General features: G+C 34.1%; 1 protein-coding gene across 4 annotated transcripts in view; it reads right to left on the bottom strand.

Moving 5' to 3' along the window:
* ADGRB3 (adhesion G protein-coupled receptor B3) overlaps positions 1-22,146 on the bottom strand; it is a 711,230-nt gene that overhangs the window by 46,236 nt on the left and 642,848 nt on the right. For 3 of the 4 annotated variants that reach the window (XM_038554438.1, XM_038554440.1, XM_038554439.1), the window contains 6 exons: positions 21,640-21,790; positions 18,986-19,055; positions 16,395-16,461; positions 13,690-13,775; positions 7,298-7,396; positions 6,802-6,973 (listed from right to left, as the gene is read on the bottom strand). In XM_038554438.1, the coding sequence (XP_038410366.1) occupies positions 6,802-6,973; positions 7,298-7,396; positions 13,690-13,775; positions 16,395-16,461; positions 18,986-19,055; positions 21,640-21,790 (645 nt within the window). The remainder of the gene's footprint in view (positions 1-6,801; positions 6,974-7,297; positions 7,397-13,689; positions 13,776-16,394; positions 16,462-18,985; positions 19,056-21,639; positions 21,791-22,146) is intronic. The other variant, XM_038554441.1, reaches the window with a different exon arrangement.

Genomic DNA, 22,146 nt, shown 5'->3' with positions numbered 1-22,146 from the left:
AAATAGTCTTGGAATATTTAGGGCACTTTAAGGAAATCTAATGTCATGTTGGGAAATGAAAAGAGAATGTCAAGAAACATCTTAAACAAACAAACAAACAACAACAACAAAAAACAGAATAAGCCATCAAGGCTATCTTCTGAAAGTATCCAACAGAGCCACCACCAAAGTTATCCTGACTAGTTCCTGCTGGGGGCTGCTCCAAAAACTCCTGCAAAAGCTATCCATCTTTTTATTGTGGATGGTTTCCTGGGTGAGACATGAATTCAAAGAAATTTGCAGGGGTGTGTCTTGCTTCCGTCTCCCTCCACGGGAGAGCGATCTGGTTCCTCTCAGGAGCAGCAAGCCCAGAGTTTCTCGGTTGGTCCTGACTCTGAAGGCAGCTGGCAGAGTGTCACTGTGAAAGTTGGTGCCAGATTTAGAGATTGCTGGGGAAGAGCACCGAGCAATGTTTGGCAGTGTTGCAATTTAGAGAAACCTCACGGAAAGAGCTGCACAGTGTGAGATGGGCTCTGTATTTAGCTACCGTGCAGCTCAGACCCCAAATCTTTACCTTTTAAGAAGACAGTTTTACTTCTAGATATTCTTGATTTCCTATTCCAGAGGATCATTTTAAGACAAGCAAGAAAATTAAGTTACATCCTTATAATTATTTGAGAGTGTTAGCTGGGGGTGGTGGGGCAGGGAAGGGAATTTCTTATGCATTCTATTTTTTTTTCCTGGATCTAATGTCTACTATTGTTTCTATGGATTCATATTAAACAAGTGATTCAGCTCTTTTTAATCATATTAAATTCCATATAATTTAATCATTAAATGAACCAGTAAGATTATTCTCAATTTCATGTGTATCATTGCCAGTTGACATAAATAACACAAATGACTTCACATTACAAAAGTATTACATGACTTCTCTGATAGCAAGGGAAAAAAAATGGGTTATCTTTTGCTTTACATGGAAGGAAAATATGGACTTCAGTCCTAACAACTAACAACTTTCTACTGGAATCTTTTAACACCAAAGGATCTATCACTTACTCTCAAAATCATAGCCTTTTCCTTTTTTAAATATCAGTTTTGGGGGTAACATAACGCTTCCCTAGAGGGTATTTCACATATATGATCTGAAATAAAAATGTAACATTTCTTTAGCATGCAAATTAGAAAAGGAGGAAAGGAAATTCTATGTCAGACATTACTACCACTTATGCCTTCACAGAAGATACTTCACTTTAGCCTCATGACATCCACTTTAAGGCAGGAAATAAAAACTTAATTCATGATTTCTATTTTATATTTATTTTAAATTTCTATTCTAGACATAGTCAACCTTCTGCCACCAGTTTAACAATGTTGAAAGGTGGGATCCCAGGGAGCTGGAAGGAGTGGAAAGTGGGATTTGCCCATTCTTTTGGCCAGATACACAGAATAATTTTAGGTAAAACAAGCCATGATTTTTTACTACCTGGAAAACACGCCTGAATTTGCCAATATTTGCCATAAACTCTGTGTCTCAATTTGTTCACTGATGCCACTTTATTCATCTGATTTCATGCTCTCGTTAAAGCTCCTAGATCTCTGCCTGGGGTTGGAGAGCCACAGGTACAGATTAAGACTGATATACATATTTGTAATATAATTATAATTATGCTCAAGTCAGAAAAGCCTAATCTGGAGGGAGAGGTAGGATTTATAAGACATGGAATAAGGGAGGTTGGTGATTTCTGGGAATAAGTATATAGGAATATAAGCATATGATCCTTGCTTATGTCAAGTCCATGTTCCTATTTAAAGGCAGTTTTGTGCTTTCCATTTTCTGTTCTGATAAAATACAGCTTCCTTGCAGGACCTGGAGCCATTCTCCCATTTCCAGAAAACAAACAAACAAACAAACAAATCTTTAAATGTATTTCTTCTTGAACTTTCAATTTGGCCTGATAAAGACAAGGCTCTTAGCAACTTTCACCTTTCTCCCTTAAATGTTTGTCCTTTTGAGTAAGCTGAAAAATCTTAGAATCAACAATTCCCTAACCCTCCCTCCCTGGACCACTCACTAATTCTATGAAATTTATTGAACTTCTTCATGACGTGATACACAGTGGCCTTTTACCATGATCACTGGACACCTCAATGAGAAAGCTGTTAAATATCCCTTAATGCTGTGCACTCAAATGTTGTCAGTATTGTCTTTCTCTTGAGGCTACAGTTATAACCACGTTTTCAAAAAAACATTCTAGTGTCTAGGATCCTATCATATGCTTTATGCCTCCAGGTACCCCAGATGGTCCCAGAGAAGACTACTCTATATTCACCACAGGCTCCATTCCATAGAAACCACATGCCTAGTAATCTCTCCCCATCTTCCTTTATTTGAAACTTTTACTTCCTTAATCCTTTGACCCCATTTTTGCCCTAGGACCCATTACTTTCTGAGGTCTCCTATCTCCCACTCCCTCATCTCCAAAGACTAACTGGAACTCCTGCCTTCCCTCATTAAGGAAGTGCACAGACACACACTGCCGTACTAATGAGTCATACCTAATTTCTCTGTAAATGGTAAGGCTTGGAGATTCATGCAACTCTCCACCAGAACTATAGCATATGCAATATGACCTCTTTTTAAATGGCTGTCTAGTTAACATTTATTTTTCTAATGGTTTGGGGAGAATATCGGTTTTAGATGAGATCGGTAAGGATGCTTGTCTGTTTTATGTATTCATTGTCATGTACTTGTAAATCATTTTGTTTATCTGTATTCTTTATGGAAATAAGACCAAATTGGAAATTGGAAGGGAAAAAAAGGCAGAGGGGAATGAGAGGAAGAGAGGAGGGAAAGAAAGAAAAAGCTGTTCATGTTTATTTCAAGCACTTTGTTACAAAATCACTTCACGGGTTTGGATGAAGATTCTGAGACCTCATCTGGTGCAGCCTAACCTCCTGCCGGTGCTGGGGGAAGAAAAAAGAGGATCTTGGCCCTTCTATTGCCACTACCCAGCAGCCACAGGACCCTCACCTACTGATACAACAAAGTCATCTATTTAAGCACTTGCCTTTTCCCTTCCATTTAGTGAAAGGGTTTTATTGTAGCTTATTTTGTATCACAATCTTGTTATTTTCCCCCTCTGACATTAAGCTGTAAGATTGTCTTAGAGCCAAGCACAGCCAGAGACAGGAGAGATGAGAAGAATGTGCAGGCACCAAGAAAGCGGTTTCCTAGCAACAGTAACTATTTCAAAGGTTTCATAACTTGTGTAGTTTGAATTTCCATAGCAATGTGGGGAATAGTAAATAGTAGATGTCGTTATGGGCTTAATGCAAATGAATTCTAATCAAGAAATGACGAATAAAAGAAGGAAGCATCTATATTTATTCTATTACATTCTGTCTTATAAGGTATTATACATATTAGCTTCCAAGATCTATGTTTTGTTGCTGAAAGTAATGTGTGGTGAATCGTTTGGTTTAATTTTTTTCTTCTTATTCCCTCCTCCTTTTGTTTTCTCTTTTGTCAGAGGTACCCACTAAAGCAATTCAATAGAGAAAGTTGCTCCAGAAGAAGAAGCTGTATTTTCAAGATTACAAATTTTATGATATTTAAATATTGAGATGTCAATCTGGAGGTCACAACAAATTGTTATGCAAATAATCAATTTGCTTCTTTTTTTTAATGTTGAATATAATTGAGTTGACAATAACAAAGTGATCATTTCTCCCTTCCCTTCTGACTTGAAATGATTTGGTTTTAAAATTGGATCCACTAAAAGCAAAGGCACATTTAGAATAAATCAAGCCCATACATATCACATTTAAAATGCCAGTTATACTATTTAGTTTCTTTTCTCCTTCTTAAACTGCAAGGCTATATTCCTCCCCTGTGTACACCCACCTCCTTCACAGGAAGACTGCAAAAGTAAATATAGGAAAAGGCTTTTGAATTCATATTGAAAGAATCATTAAAGACTACAAATGACCAAATTATGTTACTGCGTGTCAAAAATACACATAAATAAAAATATGTATATTTGTATTCAGTCTCTCTCTAAATCAAAGGAAATATTTCTTACATTGCTTATACATTTTTTAATAAAGAAAACCCATACAAATCATATTGGATTATTGTGAAAAATGTTTTAAAGTGAAAAAAGCAGTAAAGGGAAAATTGTATTCCCAAAATCACCTATGGGATTATCAGGTAGTTTGATAGGAGTCATTACCCAGTATTTTATAGGTAGCTAGCTAGACAATTTTCTTTGGTGTATTTTTATGGAACTTTTGTTCACAGGAGACACTGGGAATATGGGGAGATGCTCCTCATCTCTTGGACTGTGGTTAATGTTAGCGCAGTGTGACCACAGGTAATATGAGACAGACCTATTGCTGGTGTGTTAGGTGACATATAGGTAAAAGATCAAAAAGATTCCTCTGAACCCAGTGAAGCCATCTTATGATGTGGTCCTCGGGATTTGCAAAACCCTTTTAAACAAGGTTCTTTTGGTTTTTCAGTAAAAACTTCCCTTGAGAAAGTCTGAAAGGGACTTGCCCTATAACTGAAATCTGCTCTGTGTACGTATAGCAGTGTTACAGGATATTTTTAAGGTCAATGCAAAAATAATGGATGTGTGATTTTTCGATTTCGGTGTTGGAATGAGAATTATGACACTACTATTAATTTATCAGCTATAAAACTATTCAATTTAAACTAATCATTGAAAATGCAATAATAACAGGGCCAATATTCATATTTTTATTTCCTACTAAAACAGCAAACTTATATTTACAGACATCTATTTTAGCAGAAGCATTTATTATGTGATTTGATTTAATTACCCTTAAATCATATTTTTCATATTTTTTAGAGTTATTAGTCCAATTAGCAAGTATGGAAAAGTTCTGATGGAAATAAATTTTTGTGCCAAATATTTTTTTTCATGTAAACTGCAAAACTTTGATAATAATCCATCAAAATATCCGGCACTTAAAAAACCCAAATACTTTTTATCATAGCCTAGGACTATATAAAAAGCTTATTTCTGAAGAAAAAGGGAGGCTTGTTTAGAGATGGGACACTTTTCTTCTCTTTAAGACCCACTGTGTTAAATAAATTACATAAATACATTATGTATCTTGATTAAAACCCGCAACTGTTCATTCTTAATCAATAAAAAATGCATCATGTGTCTATTCACTTAGAACAATTTGTTACATAAACATATTACAGATAATATTAATGCAGAAGACCCACAAGATAGCTATAGTTGGAGAATAACAAAGCCCTAAGTTATTCAATTTCCCTTTTACTTAAATTTGGTCTACAAAGTATTGAATACTTTCAAGATTTTTAATGCTGATATCCTAAATAGAAATTTAGGATGAGGGAATTAAAAGGCTTGGCAATTATAAGCTACATTGTTGTTGTTGTTTTTAAGATTTTATTTATTTACTCATGAGAGACAGAGAGGCAGAGACATAGGCAGAGGGAGAAGCAGGTTCCCTGCAAGGAGCCCAATGCAGGACTTGATCCCAGGACCCCAGGATGACACCCTGAGCCAAAGGCAGACGCACAATCACTGAGCCACCCAGGCGTCCCAGCATCAGGTTTTTCAATGATGAAATATTGCCTCCTTTGCAATGTGAAGTCACTCTTCTTTTCATCATATAATGTTCTAGGAATACACATATGGGTTTATTGCTGACATCTGTACCTTACTGAAGTAGCTCAGAAATATTGTTCTCTCCATCTGGTAAATCAGGTAAAAACCTTTGGTTACTTTCACATATCACGGTAAAAACTGTGTGGTGTGTAGTCATATGCACACGAGTCTTTCTGCAATGTGCACATCATAATGAAGTTCTCAAACAAGCTGGCTAATGCAAAGTGACAGTGTGGACCATTTCCTCAAAATTACCAGCATGGCACTGTGTCATTGTGTTTTAGTCACCAACATCCCCAGAGTAAACACTAAAATGACTCATAAACCTTGTAAATACAGTGTCAGTGCTTGCAAGCACTCAGCATAATTTTTGCACTGGTTGAAAAACAGTATTTGCTCCCTAAACAACTCACGTCTGACATCTATTGCTGCTCAGTGGATTTGGTGCAGGCTAGGGTCTCAATTCACGAAGGAGGACTTGTTTTCCTCACTGCTGACAATAAATCTCAACCATGACCTGAGGAAATGCTGTGATTATAGATCTACAGTTCCAGGGGACAATCACTGCCTTTTGTGTTTCATTGTGTACATTATTTTTTTGGTATTTTCTAAGTATAAACATCCATCTCAGAATCATTTACCTTTAGCAACCTTAATATAGTATAGAGATACAATAACTCTTCAGTAATCTTCAACATTTTCTATCTAAAATGAAATTAGTTTAAGGATGAAGGAATGGGATACACTGTGTGCAGAGCATGAGTTTGGGAATGGGTTTAAGAGATATCATTGTATTATGATTATGAACTATGCCTCTCAAAAATATGCCACCCCACCCTCTTATCCACCAATGTTTCTAAAGGACTTCTCTCACCTAATGATGTCTCTTGAATATACTTTCCCTGGTTCCCGGCACCCCCAGGAGCATCTTCTCTCCACAGTCCGTTTTAACTGTCACTTTCATGGACCAAGGAGCCCTCTTGAACTTTGCCTTAAAGATTCCCCTTTAGCTTTAACTTTCCAATGGTTGTCTTTAGGGAGATGATTTTAATTTGAAGATATTAACATAAAAGATCTTATTGGTTAATAAGGAAAATATTCATCTAACCATCATCCCTCTCTCTGTCGGAGTAATTCTCTTTCCTCTTACCTCTCGCCGAAGAATGCAGTGGACCATGACTATCACAAAGCCTTGCAATGAATCAAACACAGCAAAAAGTATTTGAAACAATATGGAGCGTTTGTCTGTCATGGCCAGAACTGCAGACATCCACGTCAGAGCCAGAAGGGGCAACACCACACAGGAACTCCACAGAGACGCCCTGTTGAGAGACCCAGAGAGCAACATTACGTAGCTGCATGTCACGCCCCAGGCAATCTCCAAACCCCCGTCCAACAAAGCATTCTTGTATGTGGCACCAAGACCGTTAACTTGGAAACCATAAAGCAGAGAACACTGGATAATTTTATTAATTTTTTTTATAGCCAATCCCACAATAGTTATAAAGGCAGTTGCCAATTATAAGTATTTAAGTATGCTCTTAGCTCCAATATTAGCAAACATGATATTTTTTTTCCACAATACCATTTTCTCACATGCACTGTAAAAGATTTGTAACAAGAAGATGTAAATGATTGGGACTAACATGGCGTTACTGGCGGTGGTGGCTGACAAAGCTGTTGTTGAAACTACTCCACACTTGGCACATTTGAGCGTCAAACCGCTATGAGGCTCACTCATCTGACTGCAAACAAACAGAACACCCACAAAAAGAACAAAATATTGAATTTTCACCAAAAAAAGTTGCCGCTGCAAGTTAGCTTTTAAAAACGATTTCATGCAGAAAAGTTTATTTATCAAAGATGAATGCTCTAGGTGGTTTTAATGATGCAATTACACTACACATTATTTTTGTAATATTTACCTTTTAATTAGATGGGCCTTTGTGGCACGCAAAGCATATTTCCATCAATTACACCATAAATGGCCCTGTGTCTATGGTTCACAATTGTCCAATACACTGAGTTAAACATAAGCATGTGATTGTGTAGACATACAGTGAAAACCCTTTATTCAGACCCCTGATTATCAAACACACCAGAACTCCTGACTTCAAAGATTTTCATTATCATTTGCAGAAGGAAAAATCTTCTGAAATGTAAACATGTATCTCAGAAGTCCAATATAAGAAGATATATATTTTAGGTCTTTAATCATTTGTGGGAGAAATAGTCTTTATCTCAACGGATTCATATTTTGAAATTTCTCACAGCATCAATGAATCATCTACACTATATTATCTACACTATATTATTTTAGGATGATCTGAATATAGGGGCTGATAAAATTTGATGAAATATTACTTTATAATAAAAGGGGTGATATTTTAATGCTTTAATAAAACACATTTAACATTAAGTTTAAAATATTCTTTCTGAACATTTTTTCATAAATTTCAATCCAACAGCATTTAAATGGTCTATTCTAGTCTGGAGGATTTCGCAGGTAAACTTGGATTCAAATAATTCAGATTCAACCTACTATATCATAGAAGCAAAGGCATGCTACACAAAAAACTTTGTGTACATTTTACTTTAGAAAAGAGTCCCTTGAAAATGACTGGTTTATTAGAACATAACTCTCTTACGAAAAATCAAAAAGAAATTACTTGAATCAAAGTTCAAAACATTTGAAATAATTTTCTGTGGTACACTTTTCTTGTCCATTCTTTTGTGGTGCTAATGTCTAAAATACGTTTTCCCAGTAGGTCTTTTTAAAAACAATATTTAGTGGACATGTATGTAACAAAATTGGCAAAACAGAAAAAAATCATAAGATGATCATAATTCAGAATATCTGGTTTCTTTTAAAGAAATGCACATGTTTTCAAATAGTGCTTGGATGAGACAATAAATCTGTAAGCTATTAAGTAAGTAGATTTATTGACCAGTAGACCCCCGGAGAAAAATCAAAGCTTTTAGAGTTAGATATGAGGGAAAGAAATATGATACTAAGTCATTCATTTTACTGATTCAACCCATGACATGTGTCCTAGCACATGTGACCAAATTTTTCACAATAACAAATAAGTAATACTCTATCTAGCTTGGATCATGAGTGTCTCAATGGGCAAGCCATTGTGTTTGAAACTACTCCCAAAGGAATACCTACCGACAGCAGTATTCTCCACAGTGGCTGCACATCAGATATGCAGATCTGATGCACATCTGATGTGTGTGTGTATATATATATATATATCTCATACCCCAAAGGCTCCAATTCAATGGGGCTCAGGTGTCTGTGCCTTTTTGTTAAAGATAGTTATTTATTTATTTATTTATTTATTTATTTATTTATTTAGAGTGAATGAGGGAGAGAGAGAGAGAGAGAGAGAGAGAGAATGAATGGTGGAGGAGAGATAAAAAAGGAAGGAGAAGGAGAGAGAATCTCAAGCAGACTCTACCCCGAGTGCAGAACCCACTGTAGGGCTCCATCTTCCCACCTTAAGATCATGACTAGAGCCAAAACCAAGAGTTGGATGCTTAACCGACTAAGCCACCCAGTGCCCTGGGCATCTGTGTTTTTTAAAGCTCCACAGATTATTATGAGAAAAGCAGGAATGCACACAATTGCACTATTATATATTTGATATCTTCAATTTTGCTAAGCTCCATCAGACTAATATTTAAAAAATATGACTGATCTATTGTTTCTTTTTTCAGAGTAGATATGCTATTTGGTATTTGTGCTTTGAACACAAATGTAGCTATCTTTCTCAATTTAGGAATACTGTCTCTAGGCTCTAAAATAAAATTGAAAAGCTAAAAATGACTAAAAATTAATTTTATTTTAGTACACAATATAAGCAAGTGTTTTAGCCCTAAGAAAAACTAATTTGGCCTAAGTATGGGCTTTCCCGAAAACAAATTTTAAGCCATTATTCGAAATGCTTATTTCTCTTTGAGATTGATTTGTGATGGACTAAAATGCCTATATGTACTTCCCTTAGAGCTAACTGTCGAAAACTATGCTTGATGTTAACTGGTTGGACACTTTTGGAATTCTATTCTTAGATATATATGGAACAGAGGAATGATAGGTTACCCAGGGAGATAGAATATTTTCCCTAGTTTGTATGAGTGCTACGGAAATAATATAGTATGAAGAACACATCGTCTAAGTGCTAAACAAGGTTGCTGCAATGGGCAATAAAATATTATTTCTTTGTTACAGGAAAAGTATACATTTATAAAATAAAAAATGCTAATAGTTAAAAAAAAATTAATTTCCCATAAGTTCAAATGTTACCCTAACTACCAGGGCACCAACATGGTCATTTCACCTAGGTTATTCTGTCTGCTTCTGTGGGGTCTTGGAGTCTACTAGCTTCCTTTCCAAACCTTATTTTTCTTTGCTTAGAAAACAACAACAACAACAACAACAACAACAACAAACTTCCCTGATGTGTTCATTATTGCTACTACATAAAATTCCCTTACAAGAAAATATTCCCTTTCCCTTTGGAAAAAGTTCATATTTGTACAAGACCCTGGCAGTTTCCTTAACTTAAGGAAGATGAGGTAAAGCAATTTAAAATAGTAGATATGAAAGTTCCATTGCAAAAAAAAAAAAAAAAAAAAGAAAGAAAGAAAAAGAAAAAGAAAAAAGAAAAAGAGAAAAAATTGAAATATTATGCTTGAGATATTTGTTAACAAGAAAAATAGTCATATTTGAATATGTATGCCACTTTATCTTTTCTTTCTTTTCAGTTATTTTGTATAAGATGTATTAATTGCAATCAATCCCTCTGGTAAATATATTTCATGTATTAGAATAACAATATAATTGAATATTATAAAACTTGTCAAGCTAGTGTATTATTTCTTAAATATTCATTCATTCTTTTCTTTATAAATATTTATTAAACATGAACTATTGCTTGACAGTTTCTGATAATTAATTATAAAAAGGAGAAAGCAAACAAAAAAATGGGAAGAGGTACATATTGATTCTAGATAATAAACAATGTTTCAAAAAACAATACTTGATATCTATATATTTCAACTTGAAATGGTCAACATTTATAATTAGGAGCATAAATTTTTAAATTAATTAGCTTCATGTTCAATGTTTCTTTAGTTAATTCTGATTACTTATTGTTCACTAAAGTCTTTATGACTGTCTTCACTGATTCTCTGTGGGCTAAAATTAACTTTAAATACTTATACCTTCAATTACACTTCAAAATAGTAAATTTCAATCGATACACACTTAAGCAAAAATTGCATTTTTATATTATAGAAAAAGTTCTTAAAACCTAAAATCATAAAAAACCCTCAAATCATTAACTTGTTAATAATTCTTTTCCACTTTGAATAATAACCAGCATTCCGCTTTTATAACACATATTATCATTTCTATTTCTCCAGCAATGGCCTTTGAACTAGAAAACCATAGATTCAATTTTTCCAGTAAAGCGGATGTAACTTCTAATAATATTTTCATAAAGAGATGTTTTAAAATTAATACATGGATTAAAGTGGATAATTTCTAAATTCATAACGTGACAATGCTGTTATTTCTCTTAAATGTATGTCATCTCTTACAGAGAACTATGTAAATCAAACTGGATATTATATATAAAGCAATTAAATGAGAAAAATATTGATGGCAAATTTAATAAATCATTAGCATTATACTCATTCTGATGTTCTCATCTCTCTCTCCCTCTTTTTTTTTTTTTTTGACCACAACGTCATGAATGGTGGAATCTCAGAATCCCTTGACTGACATAAGTCAAGATCATTTGAAAACAATCTGTTTTCTTCATTTAAGTCATAACAGTAGCCACCATTTGCTGATTGAGTTCTTGTTATTTGTTATCTAATATATTCTTTGTACACATTATATTTCATATACTCTACCATGAGTCAGAAATGATTATCCCCATCTTATAGGTGAGAAGACTGAATTCCAGAATAACTAAGTAACATGCCCAAAGACACACATAGCCAGTAAATTGTAGAGCTAGATATTGAGTATGCCTTTGTTTAAAAATATTTTTTACCTCAAAGCTTTATCCTAACCATATATATATGGTATATATACCATATATATATGTATACAGACCCACAGACACACAAATTTATGCCACTAGTGGTAGAACTGAGTTTCTATACTTCGTATTCACTATGATAAATTTATTCCTACACGATTAATATAGACAGAAATACTGAAGCTATTGCTCCAATTCCAACCATACACAGAAGACTACAAGAGTAATAGTGTGAAAGCTTCAAGTTCAAATGGTATAGAAAGCTCAGTGTCTGTGCAAGTTCAAGTTTACCTAGTTAAAGTTGCAATGGAGATTTATCTGAAGTGGAAAAAAAAGTCTCTTAAGTGGGAAGTGACACCCCTCCTTTGGAAGGAACCTCCAATGATATTTTTATTACATCATTGCAGTTCTAAAGCTTGATATGAATGATATCAATTTATAATATTTGAAGAATTAAAGCTAGTCTTTTACTAGGTGGAACAAAACCTAGATTACCATATAAATCACTGTATAGATTATAGAAACATAAAGGACTTAAAATTCTCACTGGTCAGTGATCAAATCCTGTGACTGTTAAATAATAGCATAAATTATTAAAGAAATAACAACTGTAGGATAAGTTTTGGATGAAAGTACTGTTAAACAGAAAGGAGAGAGATATAAAGTTTTATAAGAAAAAATACAAAGGGAAATTCAAAAGCATTAATATTTCGTTCAAATTTCTACAAATTTATGTGAGGTGGTGACCATGTAACCTTACAAAGCTGCTATCAACCTGCTTATGAAATGTTATTAGCCATTAAGTGTGGTGATATCACACTTTTAGACAGTAAAGTTAAAGAAGATGCTTTTCTAAATTTTATAAGTGCTTAAAATGTACAAGTGAAAATTATGAATAAGTCTTCCTAGCAAGTTATAGTCAAAACATCATAAAAATGAAAATATATGACAAGAACCATGTTTCATAAGTGATTATTTCATGTGAAGAAATTTTCTGATGCATACAATTAAAGAAAATGTAGTATTTATGCCCAACTACGGTTTGCTTGTCTTGATTCAGTTGTGTCACACTTACATTATGTTCAACTGACCCTCCTGACCCAGACTAGGGGGCTTTGCTCACCTAAATATTTTAATACTGATTCAAAGGGGCGCATGAACCTAATGTTTATAGCAGCATTATCAACAATAGCCAAATTATGGAAAGAGCCTAAATATCCATCAACTGATGAACAGATAAAAAAGATGTGATATATCTTTACTTATGTCTATAGATACCTATCTCACACACACAGTGGAAAAAATATTACTCAGCCATAAAAAGAATGCACTCTTGCCATCTGCAATGAGGTAGATGGAACTAGAGTATATTATCCTAAGTAAACTAAGTCAGAGAAGGATAAATACCATATTTCATTTATATGTGAAATTCAAGAAACAAAGCAGATGAACATAGGGGAAGGAGGGGAAAAAAAGAGAGAGAGAGGCAAACCCTAAGACACTCTTAACTATAGAAAACAAACTGAGGGTTGCTGGCAGGGGACAGTGGGGGATGGGCTAAGTGGGGTATGGGCATCAAGGAGGGTATGTGATGTGATGAGCCCTGGGTGTTATAAGTTAAGTGATAAATCACTCAATTCTACTCCTGAAACTACTATTATGTTAACCAACTAGAATTTAAATAAAAACTTAAAAATAACAAGTATTTTAAGTCCAACTGTAACATGTAATCGTATTTTACAAACAGGCAATTTGCACAAACAAACCCAGATTTTCTTAATGGTCTTTTAAATTATTTTTAGATGTTGATCACATTACTTAAGGATAGCACATTGAAACCTGAATGACACACTCTACCAGACATACTGTTTCATCAGGAACAAAATTCAAAGCACAGTTAAAATGCAGTCAATGATGAACTGGAATTGGAGTATGGGATTCACTGATTAAAGGACCTTCAAAATCCACCAATTGCAGCTTACCCGGCTCTGTGTTTGAGCTTTTTATCTAGGATCCCATCTCTGGAAACAAGTTTATTAAATACCAAAATGCCAATCACCATGTTGACCTGTCAAACAGAAACAAAGGTTGACCTTTCAATGATATTGAAGGGAATCAGGTCCCCCTTTTTCCTGAAAACCCTCTTTTATTAATTTATAACCATTTCTTTTTTTTTAATTTATAACCATTTCTGAATTATATTGACAATAAAAACACCTCTCAAATATTTCAGAAGTCCATAAAGGAACAGAACAATTTGACAGTGGTGTGCTCCTTTAAGTTTTAAAGTACATTAAGCACATTTAATTTCCACACTTTGCAGATAACACTGAGGAAATTACCATTTAATTGTCTAACTTTTAAATGGTGCCATACTCTGCCAATCTGGTATTCTAAGTCACCCCTGATTAAAATCAATTGGCCAAATGAGTTTTACCCTATGAGAGTCAAAAGATTTTCAGTCTCACAGTGTGAGACTAGGTTGAGCCCTGGCAGCCAAAGGTGCTAAAGATTTGCTAATTTCTCCAGCAACTGAGATCAGAATGCCTACATTCTTCACGCAGTGTGGCTATTTCTCCTGTGAGTGGAGCACATTTTGATGTACCAAGCTTTTCCAGAGGAAGGGGAAAGCCTATTCAACTCACCAGAATCCTTTAAGAGATGGACACTAACACCAATTTTTATAATGTGCTCTACTGAACACTTCTTAGCTTTTTCTAAGACTCCCTTATTCTCACTTAAAAGGTCTTTGCATAATACATCTGAAATGAAATCACGCGTATTTTTCTTTCTCAAGTAAAATTGCAAAAAGCTGTAGAGATAGCTGTGGTCTATTTGTAGCAGCTTATTATGTTAAGCAACCACAGTTCTCTAACCTACCAGTACTTCCTGATAAAGAAATCCAGTCCAACGCTGAAACCAAGATAATCAAGGAAAAATATTTTCTCCTTTTTTTCCTTCCTGCCCCTTACCCTCCATGATCAACAGAATCTCGGTGCATCCCCCGATGCAAATAGTGAAGCCTTTACATTGAAACTAGAAGTTCACAAAAACCTGTTTTAAATTAAACAGGATGACTAGGAAAAAAGAAAAGAAAAGAAAAAAAGAAAAGATAGATTCCATTTCCCCAGCACATTGGCTCGATGAAATATAAAGCTGAAATCTATTTAACTCATAGTATAAGGAAGATCCAAAACAACTGTTGGGTAGGGATTAGGAGTCATCACTTTTCATAGCTTCCCAACAAGATACCATTTGATCAAAAGCAAAACTTACTCATCTTCAATTTCTCATTATATGAACTAAGAAAAAATTATATTCCAAGGATTCTATTAATCTATAATTTAATCATGAGGGAATCCATCACTACTCCAAAGACTGTATTTTGGTTTTTCAATTATACACATACTCTGTTTCTCCATTTTAGGGTTATATGTATATTAACTTTGTAGTTTAGGGAAATGATTCAATAGATTAAATAAGAATTCAATGCAGCAAACAAAAATGTGTCTAATAGCTTTCAATTTCCCTATACTCTTCTTTAACACTCATGCCTAGATTTTTTTCTTTTTTTTCTTTTATTTTTTTGTGAATCATGGACAGTTTCTGCTCCCTGTTATAGTTTAGAGGAGGGAGAGCAAACCTTAAAGAATGAAAAAGTCATATAGAGTTCTTAAGAAAGATATGGTTAGCTTCTAATTTATTGAATGAATTGTTCAAGAAACCAAACGGTAATGTTCCAATTAGAATTCTAATTGCACAGCAATGCAGCTCTTTGTATTTAATTTAGACCATTTTCCCCCTTACATTTTCCTTTAAAGATTTATTAAGACAAGCAAGATTTGTAATCAATAATATTAGAATGAAAGAAAGAAAGGCAATTGGTAGAAAATTTTCATGTTTCCCTAATTACACATGTAAAGGAATTACTGTGTTCCCAAAAAGAAACATTTAAAATCCTTATGCACAAAATATGGCAGGGACTCTCAACTGGGAGTAGTTTTTACACACAGGGAATATTGGGAAATGTCTGGGGATGTTTTTGACTTTTACCAACTGACAATCCTACTCTTATCTAGTGTAGAGCCCAGGGATCCTGCTGAACATCCTAAAATAAAGAGGACAGCCCCATGACAAACAAATATCTTGTCCAAAATTCTGTGACACTAAAGTCGAAAAACTGTGATATCTGGACATGTATTTGCTTATTGATATTTGGTAGCAGGCAGCAGTTATCAAGATTGAGAGATCTTACAAGACAGATCATACAGAACAGTATAAGGTGAAATGATAATAAATGAAGAAATTCTGTACATTTAACAAGGAAGAATTCGTTGAAACTTACTAAAACTTCTTCACAAATGTGAAATTATTGTAAGAGAAATCCCACACTCCCATGTTTAATAGTCTTCAGTCTTCAAAATAAGAATATTTTAGAGTAATAAAGGACTAAATAGCAGTTGATATTCAAATTAAAGTACTAACTAATAAGGAGTAATACATTTGGACTTTAAAATTTCTACAGAACAATAAAATAAAATAAAATAAAATAAAATAAAATAAAATAAAATAAAATAAAATAAAATAAAAAATAAAATTTCTACAGAACAAATACAAAACTATCACTCTAATTGAAGCAAAGTAGTCTTTCTTGAATAAGAAAACAGATGTTGATTTTGATGTTTACCAGGACAACAGCGGCTGCAGGTCCAACAAAAGCGTAGAGTAGTCCTCCTTCAAGAGAGAGCCAGCAGCTAAAAATAACATCAGATAAAAACTAACAAAAATTAGTGATAAGTGTTAAACCACTGAAGTGTGATACAAATTACTTGAATTACGTACTTAGCATTTGAATTTTGGCACATTTCAAAGGTTTGTAATTAAACAAAAATGCATTAGGGAAATGTGGAAAAAGCTAAAATTAGAGTGTTTCATGTGTGAGAAATACTATATACCTTTCACAGAAGAGAAACTTTTATCATAAGGCAGTTAAAACATTTTAGACAAATTACTCTTATAGTAAGGTTTTGATATTGACTTTCAGTACAAAGGTGACTATTACACAAGTTTTGTAAAATGCTGCTTTATATCCATTATGAAAATTTTCAAATAATCTTTTAAGCAAGAACAGCATGCTTTTAGAGTCTTGCATATGTCATTTATGGGTTCTTCCTTGAGGCCACTGAGATATTGGGAGAAATTTGTTTAAAAGTTGCAGGGAATGGATAATCTGTATTTTGTTTGTTTTCCCCTTCTGATTTTACTTTTGCCCTAGACTACTAAGAAAATTCACTAAAGATAAGCTTTTGAATAAAAATAAGTGCAGCTGTGTTTATTCCAATTACTAAATTCACCAAGAGATGCAGGTTTACATTGATAGAGACATGGTAACCCATTTGAGTGAGAACGTTTATTCTCTCACAGCAGAGGGACATGAAGAAGACATGGGGCTCAGCACTGGAGGCTTCACAAGATGGCCTATCTGCATGTGTATGGTCCAGGAGAGTCAATATAAGGAAAACACCAGGAAACGTTTTATCTCCGTTGATGCAATGAGTCATGCTCACTACTTCATGCACCTATTTTTGACATTTGACCTGGTCAATATTTCTTCTAGGTCCACAGAATCAACATGCTGGCTCCAAAATTAATGACAATTAATAATAACAATTAACAACAATTAATAATATCTGTTTTAAGAATAATTTTTCCTGTATTGGTTATGGTTCTGGTTATTTGACCTAGGCATTTGTTAAAACTCACAGAACTATACACTGAACAGCATGAATGTTACTCTGCATAAATTATACTTTAAAAGAATTTTTAATCCAGTAAATTATATATATGTATATATGTCTATCTACCTACACATACATGTCAATACATATATCAGTATATACATAATGCAAAAGTGTGTGTATGTGTGTATTCAAAGTCTGCATTTAGCTTATTTCTTCTTGCCATAAGAGTGGACAGATAAAATTCTGCTTTCCCACTTTGGGGTTGATATCTATTTTTTAAATAAAATACCTGGAGAAAAAGCCTTTAGTATGATGGAACACTGTAATCTAGTGTCTCTTAGACTGCCACTACATTTCTACTATATTTTTCTGTAAGTTAATCTTCAAACTGATATGTACTCATTATATCATATTCAGTCTTAATCACAAACTCCTTTAAAAGTTAGACCCATGTCATCCACAATCCTATCTCTTTCTACACCCCAAACACAGTGCCTTTCAAATACTAGATTTATACCAAAGAATCATACTGTTGTAAAAAGTAATGGCTTAAAGGTAATAGTGCTGTAGAAAGCAAGACTCTACAACAGAGATTATCAGGGAATTTGCTTATTTGTGTGTTTATAATATAGATTGCAGAGGGAAAACAAGTGTTCTAATGACATGAGTTCTTAAAATTCCTTTGAAATTCCTTTCAGGTAGGCAGATGACATGATGTCTCTTGGCACAATCTCCATCTGGATGAACCCACCAGAAGGCCTAATTAGTGGTAATTCCTATTGCAAACCTGAAGACAAATAGAAAATCTCACTTTAAAAATTTATGCTTCTAAAAGATGTGCATATCTCTTTCTCCACTTCTCAACTGCCTCCGCAGCTTGAAAGAGCAGATGAAGTAAAATATGAAAGTGTATTGTTTTACAATTTAAATATTAAACATAAACCTTACTTATAAATTCTCTCATAGAATTTATCAGTGTTATAGCTGTGTTATGATGGGCTGATACCATCCATACCCCTTTTCTTCCCTCTAATTTCTCCCAAAGCCTAGGCTTTTTCTAACATATAATCTACTGATTCTCCGATCTGTAAATTTTAGTATTACCCAAACATAGCAGCAAAACTTGAGCCAACATGACACAAATATATTGGTTGATACCAATATATATTATCAGCAGTGAAATCAGAAACTCAGATCAGAATCATATTCTAAAAGGTAAACACCAAGGCTTATTCAGTTTTAAAAAAATGTATTTGTGATTAAACATACAGAGTAAATATTGAAACATTTTTAAATGCACTGGTCTCATGAAGCAACGGGAAACTGAAACAAAGACTCTGAACAGGGCTTTAGCATTTATTTCTTAACCTCTGTGCATTGAAGCTACCTTACAGCATTCCGTACTAATGCAATTCCTACCATAGTTAATGACTCAGTGACAAAATGCAAGCCATCAGCGGTGCCAACCGAGACTAATGAAGCATATACAATGATTTACTTAATTATAAACATGATTTATCACTGTGGATGGACTTACTAGTGATCAGTGCCATATCCTTTCGTCCTTGTGAAGCCTACTGATGTGGCCACTACTAATGCTGGTAAACCTGCAAGAAAAATATTGTCACACTTCACATTCAGCATAATCACTGTACACTCTGGCTCAAGAAAAGCTAGGATAGACTCAAAATGCTTACATCGGAGGAACTACCTTTGGATGAATTCTTTCATAAAGTATGTTTCCATCACAAAATTTCTTTCAAGTACAAAAAAATGAGAGCGACAGCTAGGTTTTTTAACTCAGTGCATTTCTCTAATGTTGCTAGGTTACCACCACATTTGACATGGGTTTAAAGGAAACTAATAACAGAGATTTAGTATATCTTTTAAATTATTTTTTCCCTAGGGGTTTACACTGTTATAAAGGAAATTTATACTTATAAAATCAGAAAGGCAAAAAATGGATATTCTGCTGTGATGGAATATCACAGAAGTGGAACATTCAAGTTGGCCCCATAGTGATCCACATCAAGTTGTACTTAAATAAGACAGAAAAAAGTAAATCACATCACATAATTCTTTCTTTATGATTAACTTATATAACAAGAATGGATCACAGTTAAAGGCCCTACAGAATTAATTTTGGGGCCTCCTGATTATCCTCCTTTTAACAATCCTGAAGGGAGGTCAGAAAATACATGACAGTTTCTGTTCATGGACTTCTAGGTAGGTATCACTCCACACATTGCTCAGTACCTCTTGGAATTCAACTGCCTACATATCTGTGCAAATACTGACCTAACAGTTTTAGTTTATATTTATATGAATCACACTTTCCTTATTCTAGTTCAGTGGACCATCCCTGTGTTTTGGTGAACAGAGCTCAACCTAATCTATGCTTTTTTTTTTTTTTTTTTTTTTTTTTAATTTTGGTCATCACTTCTTTTCAGGAAGATGATGTTTGACTTTTCAGGTTGAAAAATCCATCATCTAATTATCTTCTTGAGTATCTTCCACCCGTTTTCTTTCCTCCTATCGTTTCCCCTCCTTCTTGCTATTCTCCTCTGTGAGTCTTTTCAAGTGACATCACATTCCTTCATGAGGTTTAATGACAAAAACTATGAGAGCACCTCAGGGGGACACATCATATTTTTAAATAGATATACATCTCCCCCACCCCGTATACACACACACACATATATAGAGTTGACTTTTTTATTGACTAGACCAAGTTCATTAGAAAAAAAAATCTCTCCTGTGTCATAGCTAAAGCATTAATAAACTTCATTCTGTACAATTTAGATTAATTTTTTTCTAGATTTATTATGTTTCACTTTGCCGTAATGAAATTCATATGCCACTAATCTGCCAATTCAGACTTCCCGATGGTCTAGCACCATCAGCTTAGCTTTTTTGCTACCCAGAGTAGTTTCATATTATCTGTAAACTTAGAGATCAGCTGTGAGATGTCTCCTCATACCATCTTTGGTAATGATGTTATTAAATAAGCTAGTTACCAATCCAGAAAATTGCCACTCTTTATACTTAAGGAAAGTCACTTACCTGAATTCCATATTTCTTGGATTTATGACACTAAATCCTAACAAAAGTGTGCCCTGATTCAACACCAATCTAACTTTAGAAGGTCTTTGACATGAAATCCAGACAAAAGTTTTATGAAAGTATAAATAGAATACATTCTCCAATTTCTTCTTAATGGCTTTCCCATTTGCCTGTGCAAAGAGCCCTAATATGTTAATCACACCTGACAGAATCTTGCTGAAACCTGATGGATACTCTTTAAGTGATCTTGATCCTACTTCTTCCAGTATGAATTATTATATTACTTTAATAAGAGCACTTATTTGGAATTTTTCAGACTCCATCAAGCATCCTATTCTCTAGTCTTCTGGTATATCAGGTATTTGTTGTATATTTGGCCCAAAATTCTGCCCCCCCCCCCTTTTTTTAGTTCAAGTCTTCTGAAACTCAAAGGCAAAGATGACAAAACTCTGAGGTTTTCTGAAACTAGTTTCTTAAATTAATTAAACTAATTAATTCTAATTAAACATTAGAATTGGCCTTATGAAAAACAGATCTTCAAGGTGTCCATTTTATAAGGTAATATGAGAAGAACTTTTCCTAATAAAGATAAGCAAATAATTAATTAATTCTCAGTCTGTCAACAATTCTATTTTTCCTCTCAGGACTCCACTGACTAGCTATGAGATTTCATTCATTCTCTAAATGACTTTCTTCCTGTTACATGGATAGTTGTAATCCTTAATTGCTTTGAGCTCTCTCAGAACAGACTTTTCAAATTTTTCTTGTGAGGAGTACACATGACTGGTAAACATGACTAGTACCTGGTTTGAGCCTAGAACATTTTAAAACATTTTGCATTTTCAGAACATATTAGTAGAGACCATTTTGCTTTTCTGCTCGTAGCTATCCAAGCTATCACCATTGCTTAACTGACTGGCTGGCTACATGGCCATCCAATATTTACTCCTTTTTAAAGTTTCAAATGCTCAAAGGATGTTCAAAAATGACCTGCTTCATATATTTCTACTTCCATATATCAAATTGGACACAAAGAAAAGTAGCCTGGGGATAATCTCACTCTATTGCTTCATTATGTGTTCAAAGTCATTTTAACAAGAACATGAAAGGATATATTAATATGCTTACCCCATCCAAGGCACAAAAAACGTTTCCTTATAAGCCGTGTCCTAATTTTTCCAGTTACAGCCATATATGACTGCCACGCCTCAGTCAAAACCCAACAGAATGAAGCCAGGAAGAAAAAGTGCAAAAATGCAGTTGTGGTTGTACAGATGCTCTGTGGAAATAAAAAAGACTCACACTGAATATGGTGGTGGTGGCAGGAAATCATGTGTCCTCCAGAGGATAGTTAATCTTCAACTCACTGGTATTATTTCAAATATCTACCTCTTCTGTGTGACAGAGTAATTATTTACAGAAATTAGAAACCCTGCAGTCTTTATGCTGTATTCAATATCTGTGATAGAAAAAAAAAGTCCTAAAAAAAAGTCCTAATTCTATTTGCATGTTCAATTTTTTATGAGAAGCCTAAATGTAAATTAAAACCTGGGGGAGATTACAATTATTACTTTACTTGAATTTTTTTTTCTTGAAATATAACTACAGGGAGTGGTCCTGTGTTTAAGTTACTGA

Source organism: Canis lupus, chromosome 12, assembly GCF_011100685.1.
Source record: "Canis lupus familiaris isolate Mischka breed German Shepherd chromosome 12, alternate assembly UU_Cfam_GSD_1.0, whole genome shotgun sequence".
NCBI lineage: Eukaryota > Metazoa > Chordata > Mammalia > Carnivora > Canidae > Canis > Canis lupus.
Note: the sequence above shows the minus strand (reverse complement) of the source record. Positions and strands in the feature narration are given on the sequence as shown.